The sequence below is a fragment of the Oncorhynchus mykiss genome, chromosome 4, assembly GCF_013265735.2.
Source record: "Oncorhynchus mykiss isolate Arlee chromosome 4, USDA_OmykA_1.1, whole genome shotgun sequence".
In the NCBI taxonomy this organism is placed as follows: Eukaryota; Metazoa; Chordata; class Actinopteri; order Salmoniformes; family Salmonidae; genus Oncorhynchus; species Oncorhynchus mykiss.
In genome coordinates this window covers 34902301-34917888 of record NC_048568.1, presented here as the reverse complement: position 1 = coordinate 34917888, position 15588 = coordinate 34902301, and the positions used below count along the sequence as shown (strand labels likewise).

General features: G+C 46.5%; 1 protein-coding gene across 6 annotated transcripts; it reads right to left on the bottom strand.

The window, feature by feature from the left end:
* Nucleotides 1–1462: 1462 nt before the first annotated feature.
* LOC110521087 (cleavage and polyadenylation specificity factor subunit 2) lies at nt 1463–15039 on the bottom strand. 6 transcript variants are annotated; one of them, XR_005051525.1, is made up of 16 exons: nt 14881–15039; nt 14368–14533; nt 13950–14109; nt 13509–13614; nt 13141–13270; nt 11321–11436; nt 10940–11127; nt 10182–10472; nt 9879–9979; nt 9361–9564; nt 8240–8395; nt 7734–7956; nt 6724–7062; nt 3659–3793; nt 2688–2885; nt 1463–2547 (listed from the first exon to the last, which is right to left on the bottom strand). XR_005051525.1 is itself a non-coding variant. In XM_036976158.1 (16 exons), the coding sequence occupies exons 2-16, from the start codon at nt 14514–14516 to the stop codon at nt 2508–2510; spliced, it is 2589 nt and encodes an 862-aa protein (XP_036832053.1). In that variant the 5' UTR covers nt 14517–14533; nt 14881–15039; the 3' UTR covers nt 1463–2507. The 6 variants fall into 6 exon arrangements, 5 of the variants coding, with proteins under 5 accessions (XP_036832053.1, XP_036832052.1, XP_036832054.1 ...); XM_036976158.1 differs by having other exon boundaries at nt 3606–3793; XM_036976157.1 differs by having other exon boundaries at nt 1463–2885; nt 3606–3793.
* Between the last annotated feature and the right edge of the window lie 549 nt (nt 15040–15588).

Here is a 15588-nt window from a genome sequence, read left to right as displayed (position 1 = left end):
TGCTTTGTGTGTCTGTGACATATGTTATGTTTAGAACATTCTGTTTCCTAGAAAACCACTCCTCTTTCACATTATTCCATTGATGTCACTGGCAGCATTACGTGGTCAGCCTTGTGGGGGGAGGGAGGGTGAGAGAGAGGATTTTCACTCTGGTCCTCCCACCCCATGGTGCTCGGGAATCAGGAACACAACAACGACTTGACTAATTTAACCTGATCTCAGGATAGATTATAAGGGAACTTGTTGAGTGCGGGAGAAAGGGCCTTCGTCCCAAATGGCAGCCTATTTCTGACTTTTACAAGGGCCCATAGTGCTCTGGTCAAACGTAGTGCACTATATAGGAAATAGGGCACCATTTGGGAAACACTCCGGGGGCAAAACCCACAGGTCTCCTCCCTGGCTCCAGGGGACAGAGTGGGGCCTTAGTGGACCGAGGTGGCAGAGCGACTCATGATGTCCCATGGCCACGCTAGGCAGGCTTAGCTACTCGTTACATTAAAACAGGGGCTTCTGTGACAGAGTCAGCATTATGAAAGCTAAGAGGATTACGCTGATGGACATTTCTGGCGTTCTCGCCGTCAATTATCAAAATGAAAAGCAGTGACTGGGCAGGCCTGGCGTGCCCTGCGGCACAGAGGAGCCTCTATCTCTCGGTCTGTCTGTCTGTCTTGTTTTCTATGTTTATCTCTATCCCATTCTCTCAGTCACAGAAGGGGTTACTGACGTTCACAAGTTTTTGTGTGTGTGTGCCTGTGCCATGGATTATAAAAAAGGGCATTTAAATTTTAATGTTTCTAAAGTGCAAAACTGTATGTTACGTAACTGTACTGTATAAAACTGTCCTAGTCGCACGTCAGTGGGCCAGCCATCTATGCTGCTCATGCCTATAACTCCCTCCATCCATGATCCCTCTCTCGGCCCACCCTGACTAGTGTTTGTGGCCCACCGTCCTCTGACTGGCCGCGGGGTCATGCGTGGGGCGTTCTACTAGCAGACATGGACGTTGATGTGACGTCATTGGAGTGTGTATAGTGTGTGAGGTAGGGTGGTGCTTTGTTGTGGTGGGTAGAGCCACGCCAGTGACCACGTGGTAGGAAGGCTTGGGCCCACCCTGGGGATTAGCACAACGCTGCCTGTGAACGTAATCAGCCGATACGATGTGCCCCCACTGCTGCAGCAGCAGACATCAGCCAATGACGAGCCACGACCGAGCAGGAAACATGTTAGTCACAACACGACACCCTCACACGGTTGTGTCTGAAATGGCACCCTCCTCCCTTTATAGTGCACTAATTTTCAGCATAGGGCTAAAAGAAGTGCACTTTAAAGGAATTAGGGTGCCCTTTAGGCCTACTGTGCACACACACACTCACAACCGATACAATGGGTAATTCAAACTACACAGGGATAACAACATTGACCCTATATATGTGGATTACAAAAATTAACACAAACCAGCGAGCCATTTTAAAATCCATTTTTACTTTTCTCGGTCTCATAATAAACCTGATTTCAGTTACCTGAAATACAGGCATGAGAGAATGGACTATTCTAGCGTGTTATGTACATGACAGTGCATTATGCTAATTTACCAAGATATTACTGCAGGGACAATGTCATCTCTAACCCTGGAATTGCTGCTGTGTGAACACACTTGATAAAGGGAATCTGAGGCAGACAGAATGGATGAAACATAGCTCCATCTGGTGGTGTCATACTGTAACTGCAGCAGTACCATTTAGTAAAGCCCCTGTATTGGTACTTGCTTACATACAGGCAATTTCATTTCAATTCCATTTAATCAACTCAGGAAGTAAAAATGAAAATAAACAAAAAAAACAATTAAAAAAATGGACCTCATTGAAACATGGTTCACTTCCTAAATTGACCCCAACCCTGCCGACAGCGTATACACGTCTTATTCCCCTCTCTCGACCCACGGAAAAATATATAGGAAACAAACACATTTATTTGTTCAGAAAAGGGAATTTAAAGCTCCAATATGCGATAATTGAGTCGCAATTTCCTGGTTGCTAAAATTCTAATGGTTCTCCTAATCTCTGTTTGTGTGACAAAACAAACAATGTATACTGTAGAGAATCATTGTACCATCTAAACCATGGTGAAATATATTTTCAATAACCCAAAATATAGCAGTTTTGGCTGTTAGAAGCTGGTGTATGAATCCGAAAGTAAAAGATGCAAAAACAAAACGTAATGGGAAGCATAGAAATACAAGAGATCTACAACTTCTTAAACTTGCTTTCAATGAGAAAGACAGATCAAAAACTCCCATTTCTATTGTGAATTTGGTCGGGTCACCCAAAACAATACATATTGCAGCTTTAATGAGAAACAAAAAAAACAGATAAACCATTCCAGCCTACGTCGAACGATGTTGGGACTCTCCAGCGTGTGGTAAGCTTTCACCTCGCCAGCCCAGTCCAGAGCCGAGGGGGCTTGAGGAGAGGTAAAAATGACCCTAAGGGTTACATCATGTGTTCACATCAAGAAGAGGTCACTCCTGAAAAGCCCATCTGTCTCTCACTGCGGTGGGGAAAGACGCACAATAAACAGTAAACAGATTTTTAAATGGGGGGGAAAGAACAAATCAACACAGCAGTTGGAATTCAAACAGCTGGAAAGGCTCCCGAGGGGAGCTCAGGTAGCCTGTGTGTGGAGAATACCTAAAACCCTGTGGTCCTCTGGGTAATAGTCCTCGCTCCCCTCCATCCCGTCTGTGTGATACTGTCATGACTGACACCATCTCTGCTGCATGTTGCTCCTCTCTCCTACACCACAGCATACTGCTGATACAGCAGCTCACGGATCTTATAATAGTCATCACACAGGCATCCTTCCAGGCCGATGCGCCCCGCCTCCGTCTGTACAGGGGAGGAGATAAGGGTTAGAGGGGTCACACGTGCGTTATCACTGAAAACTCCCAACATCATAAACAATTGTATATAAACATTTTAAAAAATCACAAGCAGATGCAAAATGGAGATTGAGTGTTGTACAGAAGCAGAAATGGTTGATTGTCACAGGTTTCTGGTCATGGCTGTTACGTCTGCTCATGTCCAACGTTAAATAAAATGTATGATGTTGTTTCTGCGTCATCCTTCCTTCCCCCAAAGCATTCTTGTAAATAAATAACAATCGCTATTCAATTCAATTGAAGTTCAATACATATATAGCTGTTGATGTTGTTGACAACACAGGCCACCCCATGCACCCTCTGGGTTTATTTACCATTTCCCATGCAGCAGCTCAGTGAAAGGGATGGTTTAGGCTGTCACAGAGCGCTGAATGTAAGGAGCCTTGGCTAGTGTGACCTATCTCCTGTTTCTGTAGCGTGAGGCATCTTGATGTACAAGTACACCCCCTGGACAGGACGCTCGTCAATCGCAGGGCCTCACCCCCAATCTTTCGCCTTAATGCTGAGTGCCAAGCAGAGACTTTGGTATGACTCGGCCGGGGATCGAACTCCCAACCTCAGGGCAGACACTAACTACAAGGACACCGAGATTGTGCAGAATGAACACAGGGCTGAATTAATGACCGTACTGTGTGTTGGGGAGGAGACAGACACACAGTAAACTCACCCTGCGGACGGCCACCATGTTGTTACACACCAGCACTCCTCCCACAAACTCACCCTGCGGACGGCCACCATGTTGTTGCACACCAGCACTCCTCCCACAAACTCAGCCTGGATGCCTTCCCTCAGCAGCACCTGCTTGAAGTCGGACAGCCGCGGCTCGTTGATAAACACTGACTGGTGGCCTGGGATCTGTGAGTTAGACAGGGTGTGCATGGGTTAGAACCACAACTGTTTTCTATACACATGATCCCAGACCAGTTGGACTCTATTGACTCTGCGGAACTAAAAACTAAAGTCTCTATACACATGATCCCAGACCAGTTGGACTCAAACTAAAACCATGCAGTCGCTATGCACTGGAGGTGAGTTTAACAAGGCTTCGGTTTGCAGCAAACATGTTACTTAGAAACTATTTTAATGTATATTCCAAAATGTTATGGGAAACATTGAACAGCACATTTTCAAAACGATTACTGTGGCATTTCACAGGCAATAATCAGACTGCAAATCACTTGGCTATTACTAATACACGGCCACATGATTATCTGTGACGGCAGTTTAGACCCCAAACAGACACTTACGTTTGTCGCACACTACCAACTTTTTACGGACGTTAGCGGCTAACAAAATATTCTGAACAAAAATATAAACGCAACATCCAACAATTTTAAAGATTTGACTGAGTTACAGTTCATATAAGGAAATCAGTCAATTGAAATAAATTCATTAGGCCCTAATCTATGGTTTTCACCTGACTGGGAATACAGATCTGTTGGTCACAGCTACCATATAAAAAAAAGATGGGCCTCAGGATCTGATTACGGTATTCCTGTGCACTCAAATTGCCATCGATAAAATGCAATTGTATTCATTGTCCGTAGCTTATGTCTGCCCATACCATAACCCCACCACGGGGCACTGTGTTTACAATGTTGACATCTGCAAACCCCTCACCCACACAATGCCATACACGTGGTGTGTGGTTGTGAAGCCGGTTGGACGTGCTGCCAAATACTCTAAAACGGAGGTGGCTTATGGTAGAGAAATTAACATTAAATTATCTGGCAACAGCTCTGGTGAACATTCCTGTAGTCAGAATGCCAATTGCACACTCCCTCAAAAAAGAGACATCATCTGTGGCATTGTGTTGTGACAAAACTGCACATTTTAGAGTGGCCTTTTATTATCCCCAGCACAAGGTGCACCTGTGTAACGATCTTGCTTTTTAATCAGTTTATTGATATGCCACAACTGTCAGGTGGATGGATTATCTTGGCAAAGGAGAAATGCTCACGAACAAGGATGTGAACAAATGTGCACAACATTTTAGAGAAATAAGCTCATTGTGCTCATGGAACATTTCTGGGATCTTTGATTTCAGCTCACGAAACATGGGACCAACACTTTACATGTTGCATTATATTTTTGCTCAGTGTAAATGGAATATGTTAGCTAACATTAGCTAACGTTTGCAAACTACTTCCCTTGTTGAAAGCACCTCTGATCTTAGATCAGTTGGACTTTGTAGAACAACAAACATAAAGTTAATATATTGGTAACTCTGATCTCACATCAGTTTGACTGAGTGCAACCACAACTATACAGCTTCTGATCATTAGTTTTGACCATTTTATAATGAATTCATTTTGAAATACGTAAATCTAAATTTGGTTGATCACAATGTTTACATGTTTACACCATAGAACTATAACATTTTAACCTTAGTGTTGGTAAAGATTCCTGGGTTCAACTCAGTAGTCTCCCTCCCTCCCGGGGCCAGAGTTCGCTCGCTCGCCCTCCCTCCCTCCCTCCCGGGGCCAGAGTTCGCTCGCTCTCCCTCCCTCCCTCCCTCCCTCTCCCCCGGGGCCAGAGTTCGCTCGCTCGCTCTCCCTCCCTCCCTCCCTCTCCCCCGGGGCCAGAGTTCGCTCGCTCGCTCTCCCTCCCTCCCTCTCCCCCGGGGCCAGAGTTCGCTCGCTCGCTCTCCCTCCCTCCCTCCCTCTCCCCCGGGGCCAGAGTTCGCTCGCTCGCTCGCTCTCCCTCCCTCTGCCAGAGTTCGCTCGCTCGCTCTCCCTCCCTCCCTCCCGGGGCCAGAGTTCGCTCGCTCGCTCTCCCTCCCTCCCTCCCTCTCCCCCGGGGCCAGAGTTCGCTCGCTCGCTCTCCCTCCCTCCCTCCCTCTCCCCCGGGGCCAGAGTTCGCTCGCTCGCTCTCCCTCCCTCCCTCCCTCTCCCCCGGGGCCAGAGTTCGCTCGCTCGCTCTCCCTCCCTCCCTCCCTCTCCCCCGGGGCCAGAGTTCGCTCGCTCGCTCTCCCTCCCTCCCTCCCTCTCCCCCGGGGCCAGAGTTCGCTCGCTCGCTCTCCCTCCCTCCCTCCCTCTCCCCCGGGGCCAGAGTTCGCTCGCTCGCTCTCCCTCCCTCCCTCCCTCTCCCCCGGGGCCAGAGTTCGCTCGCTCTCCCTCCCTCCCTCTCCCCCGGGGCCAGAGTTCGCTCGCTCTCCCTCCCTCCCTCTCCCCCGGGGCCAGAGTTCGCTCGCTCTCCCTCCCTCCCTCTCCCCCGGGGCCAGAGTTCGCTCGCTCTCCCTCCCTCCCTCTCCCCCGGGGCCAGAGTTCGCTCGCTCTCCCTCCCTCCCTCCCTCCCCCCCGGGCCAGAGTTCGCTCGCTCTCCCTCCCTCCCTCCCCCCCGGGCCAGAGTTCGCTCGCTCTCCCTCCCTCCCTCCCCCCCGGGCCAGAGTTCGCTCGCTCTCCCTCCCTCCCTCCCCCCCGGGCCAGAGTTCGCTCGCTCTCCCTCCCTCCCTCCCCCCCGGGCCAGAGTTCGCTCGCTCTCCCTCCCTCCCTCGGGGCCAGAGTTCGCTCGCTCTCCCTCCCTCTCCCCCGGGGCCAGAGTTCGCTCGCTCTCCCTCCCTCCCTCTCCCCCAAGGCCAGAGTTCGCTCGCTCTCCCTCCCTCCCTCTCCCCCGAGGCCAGAGTTCGCTCGCTCTCCCTCCCTCCCTCTCCCCCGAGGCCAGAGTTCGCTCGCTCTCCCTCCCTCCCTCTCCCCCGAGGCCAGAGTTCGCTCGCTCTCCCTCCCTCCCTCTCCCCCGGGGCCAGAGCTCGCTCGCTCTCCCTCCGGGCCAGCGCTCACTCTCACCTCGTGGGCAGGCAGAGGCTCCAGGGTAGGGATGACATCACTCTCCTCCGACAGCTCGCGCACATCCTCGCCAAACAACGTCTTCATGGCGCGCTGCTGCGCCACCACGCTATGGTCCGTGGTGGCATCGTCAGCAGGGGTCACGTCCATGGCCAGCTCACTGTCTTCCACAACCTCCTCGCCAGTTCCCTTCTCGCCTTTCACCATGCCCTCCTCAGGCAGCACGCCTGTGTCCACCTTGACCACGCGCATGTCCAGTACGCCATCGATCCACGCCAGCTCTGTGTCCTTGGCGCGGCAGAACTGCAGCGAGCTCACCAGTGAGTCTTTCAACCGCACCTAGGGAAGAACACCACAACCTCGTATGTACATTAAACAGAAAGTGGTTAAGCTCAACGTTTGTGTTTCTATACATTTCTGCACATAAATAAAACTGCTTCTGTAGCTCAGTTGGTAGAGCATGGCGTTTGCAACACCAGGATAGTGGGTTTGATTCCCGGGACCACCCATATGTAATATTTATGCACGCTTGACTGGAAGTCGCTTTGGATAAAAGTGTCTGCTAAATGGCATATATTATAAACCTTATACACAATTGACCCATTGTCTGGTCCAGAATTCTAAGATGGCTTGACCTGGGTTTGATTAGTTACAGCAGGGGTGGGCAATTCCAGTCCTTGAGGGCCTGATGGTGTCACAGTCTTGCCCCAGCTAACACACCTGACTCCAATAATCACCAAAACATGATCTTCAGTTTAGAATGCCATTTGATTAAATCAGCTGTGTTTGCTGGGATGGAGAAACAGTGTGACACCAATCAGGCCCTGGAGGACTGGAGTTTCCCACCCCTGGGTTACAGTAACCGTGACTAAAGCACATCAACTTTCTGGCTGGTGAATCGTGATAACACAAAATGATATGTCAAATGGGTCAATGATTCACAGGGCATTAGTCAAAAACCTGTCCCAAAATATCCTACATGAGCATGTATTTTTTAAATGACATTCTACCTGGTAAATGTGTGTCTCACTGGTGGCGTCCACAGTCTCCTGCAGCTTGGGCGTGTAGACCTTGATGTCCTTGGTGAAGGCCTTGCAGGACTCGGCCAGGTCCAGGCTGGCCTCGGGGGGGCCGTGCACGATCACCAGCTGCCGCGGTTTCATTTGGTTAATGATCTTCTTGATGGAGTCGCCGTCCGAGCGGCCCTCGTAGTCGATGTAAGTCACCCTGGCTCTGCACAGGAAGATCAGACCAGAATTGATAATTTCTCAATATTTTAAATATGCATTATTAAGAAAAAAATACTTTTAGGATCATATTAGAAAGAAATGGGCACAATTCATATTTTGTGCAAATAAAAAAAATAACTTAATAGTCTTGGCAGTATAATTAAAATCACAAACTTACATTTTTCAGAAATATGCCTTGTATGTCATTAGAATATATATCAGAATGATTTTAGCACTGAGAGGCTCTGAATACATCTGCTCTCATTTAGATGTTTGGGCCCAATTACTTGATCTCTAGGTTCTCCGTAGTGGAGGTACACTTGGTGGGTACTTTGGATGAGGAGTCCTGGTCCATGGGTTCGTCCCCGTTGGCCATGCCCGACTCCAGCTTGTTCTTCTCCTCCTCAGTGGCCTGGAGCTCTGGTACCAGGAAGTCCTCCGGTCTGGAGACAGACAGTCATTCATTAGTACAATATTGTGTGAAGCCATCTGGAGCTGCTACAACAAAGATTCCAATGCATAGCTAGAGCTCATTATCCAAAGGGATTTCCTGTTTCTACATTACCTGATCTCTCCATAATACTACTAGTTCACTGACTACAGTGCCTGACGATCTCTCCATAATACTACTAGTTCACTGACTACAGTATCTGACGATCTCTCCATAATACTACTAGTTCACTGACTACAGTATCTGACGATCTCTCCATAACACTACTAGTTCACTGACGATCTCTCCATAATACTACTAGTTCACTGACTACAGTATCTGACGATCTCTCCATAATACTACTAGTTCACTGACTACAGTGCCTGACGATCTCTCCATAATACTACTAGTTCACTGACTACAGTACCTGACGATCTCTCCATAATACTACTAGTTCACTGACTACAGTATCTGACGATCTCTCCATAACACTACTAGTTCACTGACGATCTCTCCATAATACTACTAGTTCACTGACTACAGTATCTGACGATCTCTCCATAATACTACTAGTTCACTGACTACAGTACCTGATGATCTCTCCATAATACTACCAGTTCACTGACGATCTCTCCATAATACTACTAGTTCACTGACTACAGTATCTGACGATCTCTCCATAATACTACTAGTTCACTGACTACAGTACCTGACGATCTCTCCATAATACTACTAGTTCACTGACTACAGTATCTGACGATCTCTCCATAACACTACTAGTTCACTGACGATCTCTCCATAATACTACTAGTTCACTGACTACAGTATCTGACGATCTCTCCATAATACTACTAGTTCACTGACTACAGTACCTGATGATCTCTCCATAATACTACCAGTTCACTGACGATCTCTCCATAATACTACCAGTTCACTGACGATCTCTCCATAATACTACTAGTTCACTGACTACATTACCTGATGATCTCTCCGTACTCATCCCATTTGACCCTCTCCTCGTGGGTGGGGAACATGGGGTAAGACTTCTTGGCCTGTTTGAAGAAGCTGCCCTTGCGGACGCCGTCTCCCTTCATCATGAGATCGTGGTGTTTGGTTTTCACCACCGCCGGCAGCTCCAGGTCATCCTCCATGTCGCTCTCATCACTCGAGTCCACGTCCACCCTGAGACAGACACAAATATATTAGACACACACAATCTTGCTGTGTTTCGCCACCTCAAAGACGAACACATCTTCATTCCTGGAGAACAACCGTGCTGTTATGTGGTTGTCTCGCCTTGTTCCATTAAGATGGATGCACTGTAAGTCGCACTGGATAAGAGCGTCTACTAAATGACTCAAAATGTCATCTGTGCACACATACAAACACACAGAAAACAGCTAAATAATACCCCTAACCCACCTGGAAGAATATTATTCACAGTGCAGTAGTATTGTAAATACGAATAGGCCAGAAATAAAGTGTCAGTGACTCACTCTTTTTCTTGTTCAAGTTTTTTGGCAGCTTCCTTCTTCATTCTCTCTTTTTCTAGGTATTCTTCCAGCTCTCTGCCTTCCAGCTTCACCCGTTTCCTAATCTGTCAACATGACAACAAAAATGTATGAAAAGGGGGGGGTGAGAAAGCCATTGTGACATATCAAGCTGTTCCCATGCTTGAGTTGAGATGGAAACTGGGAGACAGGAAGAGCCATATGGACACGCTGCACAAACAGATAAATCCAAAAATCTGAGCCAAAATGGCAGCTCGTCTTCCCTAAAGTCTTCTCTTATAGTTTCACCTCCAGGTCCAGCATCTTCTCCCCGGGGTTGTCGATGAGGTAGCGGCCCAGGGTTCCGGGCGTGGTACGGTAGGTAAGGATCACAGAGTTCTTGGCGTCCTGACACCATTGGATGAAGAGCTCGCGGGAGAAGCCAGACTCCAGGTCGGGCTGACTGCAGAGCACCACCTTGGGGCTGGGCACGCGAGCCAGGTCGGCCAGGCTGTGGCACAGGGACAGGTGACGGAACTGGAAGGGGTTGTTGCGCTTGTCTTCGAAGCAGCGCATCAGCTTGTCACTCATCCACTCCACCTGTAGGGCAGAATATAACACCATTATAGTCACCACTATTGTTACCATGCCTATTACAATGACAGAGTGATGCAAGACGAACTGTTTGAGGTACCGTGTTTGTGACATGCTATATTTTGCGAAATATATTAATTCTGTGCCACAAAATGCTAACATTTTATACCTTTCAGAAGATGCAGCATGTTACATATGACAGCCCATTAAATGAGTAGTGAGCAATATTGAAACGTGAATAAAAGCACATAAGTACTTATATGTAGATGGTACTGGACCTGGGGAATTTTTATTTTATTTTTAGATCTTTCAAATACTTTTTAGCTGTGCTCACATGTTGCAACTACACCAACAGAATAGTCCCAAAGGTGCAAACCCCACCCATCTGGCACTCCAGGCAGGCTGAAGCAAAGACTCAGATTGGACTGGTACTGTGTGGTCAGGTAATGAAAGGGTATGTGTGTGACTCTGACCTGAGACTTGGAGAACTCCACCACGTTGTAGCTGACGTTGTTGAGCAGGGCCAGAGAGTAGACCCCCAGCCCTGCGTCCTTTGTCCTCCAGATCTGGTCCAGCAGCTGAGCCAGCTCCAGTACACGGCCTGCCGTATCCACCGCGATCAGCACGTTGCCGTCGCCGCGTAGGGTCTCCATTACATTGGCTGAAGGAGGGGGGGGCGGCCGGAAGATTGGTAAATCACTTTTCCCTTCATATTCAACCAATAGGTATTACTGTGTTGTCTGGCCAACTCCTATGGTCATGACTTTCCAGTGACCACAGGTAGTTGGTAAGAAAGCACAAACATATATGTGACCAGGCTAGGATTGCAGATGATTGAGTGTTGATTAACTTACTAAGGAGCTGCTCGTCCCTTTGCTTGCGACGCGGCTGTACGTATGTAGCGTTGAACGAGTCTGTGATGAGAAGAGAGGGACGGCTCACCGACTCCAACGTACACCCATTCAGGTGGCTGAAGAAAATAAACAAACACTATAACCATCGTTCCCCGCCACCGACAGCTCTCTCGTTCCCCGCCACCGGCAGCTCTCTCATTGCCTTCCCACATTTATCGCTTGCTCTTCTCTCCATCCCTCTACTCACAGTGTTTGTTTAATAGCTTACTGATTGATGAACAATTTCACAAATTCAGCTGTTCTTAAATCTTTGCTGTGCTTTAATAAAGGCTTGACACTTGTTCGTTAGACCAGCCTCTCTGGTATTATGTATAATGTATTTAGTGTTGTTTACACTGTTCCAAATTGTCAGAAAAAATGGATTTATAATAACCCCCTTTTATCTCCTTATTATTATTATTATTATTACTACTATAATGATCATCATTATAATAATTAATGTCATGATCATAAGTAGGTTTAGTATAGCAGCCTTGTATAACCACCACCAAGCTGTAGGCATAAGAGCACATCCTGTTTAGACTTAATACTGTAACTTAGGCCTGCTTCAATAGTTATATAGGCTACTGTATCTATCATTCATTCCTTCACATCACACATCTGGAGTGATTCATGTTTTTAAATGCAATCAAGCATTTTAGTTTTAAAATAACAAAGTGACCCTTGAATAATTAGTAAATAAACTATTCCATGTTGGCAACTGTTTTTAGTCTTTGCTGTCATAACCAAAAAATAAAACTCTACGGTTCACCTATAATTTATTTTGTGTTGTTCCGAACGGTCATAAAAGTATATTATAATCTAACAGCACCTGTTTGACATACATCATATGTACGCAGCGCTGACGACTCACCTTTTTATTGATCTCCAGTATTTCACACAACTATTTATTCCACACATCTGACTTCCTCGTTACCTCCCGAGCAACCAAACATTCCCCCGTTTCCAGTTTGTCACGCCATCTGCATACATTCCCCCGTTTCCAGTTTGTCATGCCCTCTGCATACATTCCCCCGTTTCCAGTTTGTCATGCCATCTGCATACATTCCCCGGTTTCCAGTTTGTTACACCATCTGCATACATTCCCCCGTTTCCAGTTTGTCATGCCATCTGCATACATTCCCCGGTTTCCAGTTTGTTACACCATCTGCATACATTCCCTCGTTTCCAGTTTGTCATGCCATCTGCATACATTCCCTCGTTTCCAGTTTGTCATGCCCTCTGCATACATTTCGCCGTCACATGTTCCGGTGTTCAGAGTTTGTTATAACCAATTTATTAATGTGATTATGATATGCTACAGGTCAGGCCCTATTGGTTATGTGCATAAAATACATACATGTGTCACGTAAAGACTAAGGGTTGAGGGAATAGGGAATGCTTATTTTTTGCGTGACAGAACTTTTCAGTCAGAATTGTAATTATTTTGCAGCTTCAGCAACATGATGTTGATGTTCTGTGGTATCGCTGCAGCAGGAAGGAGAGACAATGGGTGCAAGTCACACAGTCACTCAATTTTTTTTTTTTTTTAACACAGAGCATCAAGTCTGATCCCGGCCCAATCAAACCAATTGCGTTCAAGACCTCTAGTCATCTGTGCGTCTTAATTATATCATCAAACAATGCACTTAAAGCATCAGACAGGCTCAGTGCATAGAGTTGATTTGATTAAAACACATAGGATGCGTCTACATATGGAAAAATACACATGATCAAATTTCGACCAATAGATTTTTAGTCTGGGATGGCCCTCTACTCACATCTCTCTTTTGTGGTTGAAGTCCACCGCGTAAACAATCTCCTCCTCCCCATCCTTCACAATCTTCCAGATGGTCCCTCCGATCATGTGACCAGCAGGAAGTGGAGTGATGGACAGACCATGTCCTTTCCCTGTAAACAAAATGTAGAAAGGTCGATTGAACCAGTGTTTTATGCTAGAGTAAAGAGATCACTACAACAGGAGTCAATCGAAATTGGACAGACCGTGTCTTTCCCAGTCAAATAGGAAAGATGGATTACTGCAGACCAGTGTTATGGTTTGAACAGATACAGTACATTACTCAGGAGTCAATAGAAATTATATATTATAATTGAGTCATTATGTAACACTGATACATCGATTACTTACCTTTCAGATTGACAATCTGGGAGTACTTCAGCTGCTGGATTTTGTCGAAAGCGCAGTCCACATCATCCAGGGTGAACAGGTTGAAGTCCTCAGTGTTGTTGCGCGACTACCAAACAACAGATCACAAGTGAGAATACTTTTACAGTGCACTGTTACTCCCTCTGCCCCCACGTTTCGTTTCCCCACATTTTGGTTTTTACCCTAGCACTACACAGCTGATTTAAATAATCACCAGGCTTTGATTATTTTAATCAACTGTTTAGTGCTAGGACCCCAAAAAATGTGCACCCCTTGGGGTCCCCAGGACCAAGTTTGGGAAACGCTGGCGCAGTACATCACATACATCCCCTAGCCTGGTCCCAGATCGGTTTGTGCTGTCTTGCAGAGTTGACAAGACAACAAAAACTGATCTGGGACCAGGTTAGCACACCTCTGCCTCACCTGATACAGGTCATACATGAACATCTGACCCATCTTGTAGACGGGGATGGTGGCATATATGGGGCAATTTAGGCCCAGCTTGCCCACAGCATAGGGCAGGGCCCCCAGGTGCAGGGGATCAGGATGGGAGAGGAGCACCGCATCAACCTGGTGGACATACCTGGAGAGGAGGAATGGTCCATAAGAAACCTGATTGACTGGGACAAGTTCTAGTTGTTGACATTAGGAATTAATTAAATTGAGACTGTGGTGGGGATGTCTAGATAGCTGACATCAAGACTCAATTAGTAACTCCAATCACATTTTGCCCTGCCCGATCTACCCCCTTCATGTGTAACCAATCATTAGGCCTATGTTCTGAGTCTTCCCAAGTACCCCATTGAGACCTACTGGCTTAGATTATGGTGTGGGCTTCTACCTTTTCATGGAATCAATGATGTCCATGGAGAAGCTCTCATCCCAGCCACAGTCCAGGAGGAAGCGGAACTCATCCACCTGCAGCAGGTAGCAGAGGGCAGACTCCTCCTGCACCCCTGACACAGCAGTCAGTTTGATAATAGACGTCATTTTCCTCAGCTGTCATACTGCAGGGACAAGACATAGAACCATTAGTTAATTAACTAGCTATTAACAAGATTATATTTTGAACCACTTCACATGCAGCAATATGACTGCGATATGCATGTATTGTAAACTGAAAAATGTACACAGCCATGGTCCATAAATGATATGGACATGATACAACTTCACAGCAGTTTCAATATTTACTAGACAATATAACACTATTTATCATACATCACTAACTAGTTATGAGATCATAAGCTAAAGTAATTGTTAGCAGTCCTAGCTAGCTAACGTTAGCTAGCATGCTACGTTTGCTAGCAGGCAAATGTTGCTATTACAATGGGCCATAGACTAACGAGTAACATACCATCAAGTGCCATACAGGTTTTAACTGCAATTGAGCAAAAAATTCAATAACACGAAGAGTCTAACATTACAATATTATGACATTTTTAGCAACGATTGTCCACACTTCTTCCATCGACTCAGACATTGTTTGCCGCTTAAACGTCAAAGGTCACTGGGAGATACCATTAAATCATATCTATGGCGGCGTAAAATAAATAATTGTATTGCCAAAGAAGAAATGCACTCGTTTTACTATTCAAATGAAAATGATCCTCCAGACTAATTAGCTCATATTCTGAAGTTGAAGACATGTTCAATTTAAAAGCATTTTTCATCACATACAGTTGCAAGTTAACACCACCATTTTAGAGCACTTGGTAGGGTCCAATGTCACTGAAGCCCTATGAGCGAGGGAAGCCTTTTCTATATGTATTTCTATAGCCGTGCGTGCAATACTTCAACGTATATCCAACGTATATCTTGCAATCACAACATATTGTAGAATTATTGTGGGACGAACAGAGGCTTATTGCTAGCTAGATAACCAGCTGGAGTCCATCATAAATTAGCCCATGATCGTGACTCTCAGTTCCACATGAGTCAAGCGACGCGATGTTCGGTCTGAACATGAACACGCATCGCTTGCGGTACGGGTTTAGAAGCATAAGGACCTTATCTTTCATAATGACAATAAATAATGTCCCACAAACAAAAGGTTACATTGATA

Bases quoted from the DNA above. Each gene is read 5' to 3' on its own strand.
- LOC110521087 (XM_036976157.1), bottom strand. From the start codon at position 14,516: ATGACGTCTATTATCAAACTGACTGCTGTGTCAGGGGTGCAGGAGGAG. The intron at 10,473-10,939 runs GTCAGAGTCACA...TCTGCCCTACAG, and splicing joins TGGAGTTCTCCAAGTCTCAG to GTGGAGTGGATGAGTGACAA. The intron at 7,957-8,239 runs GTAATTGGGCCC...CTTCCTGTGCAG, and splicing joins ACGGAGAACCTAGAGATCAA to AGCCAGGGTGACTTACATCG.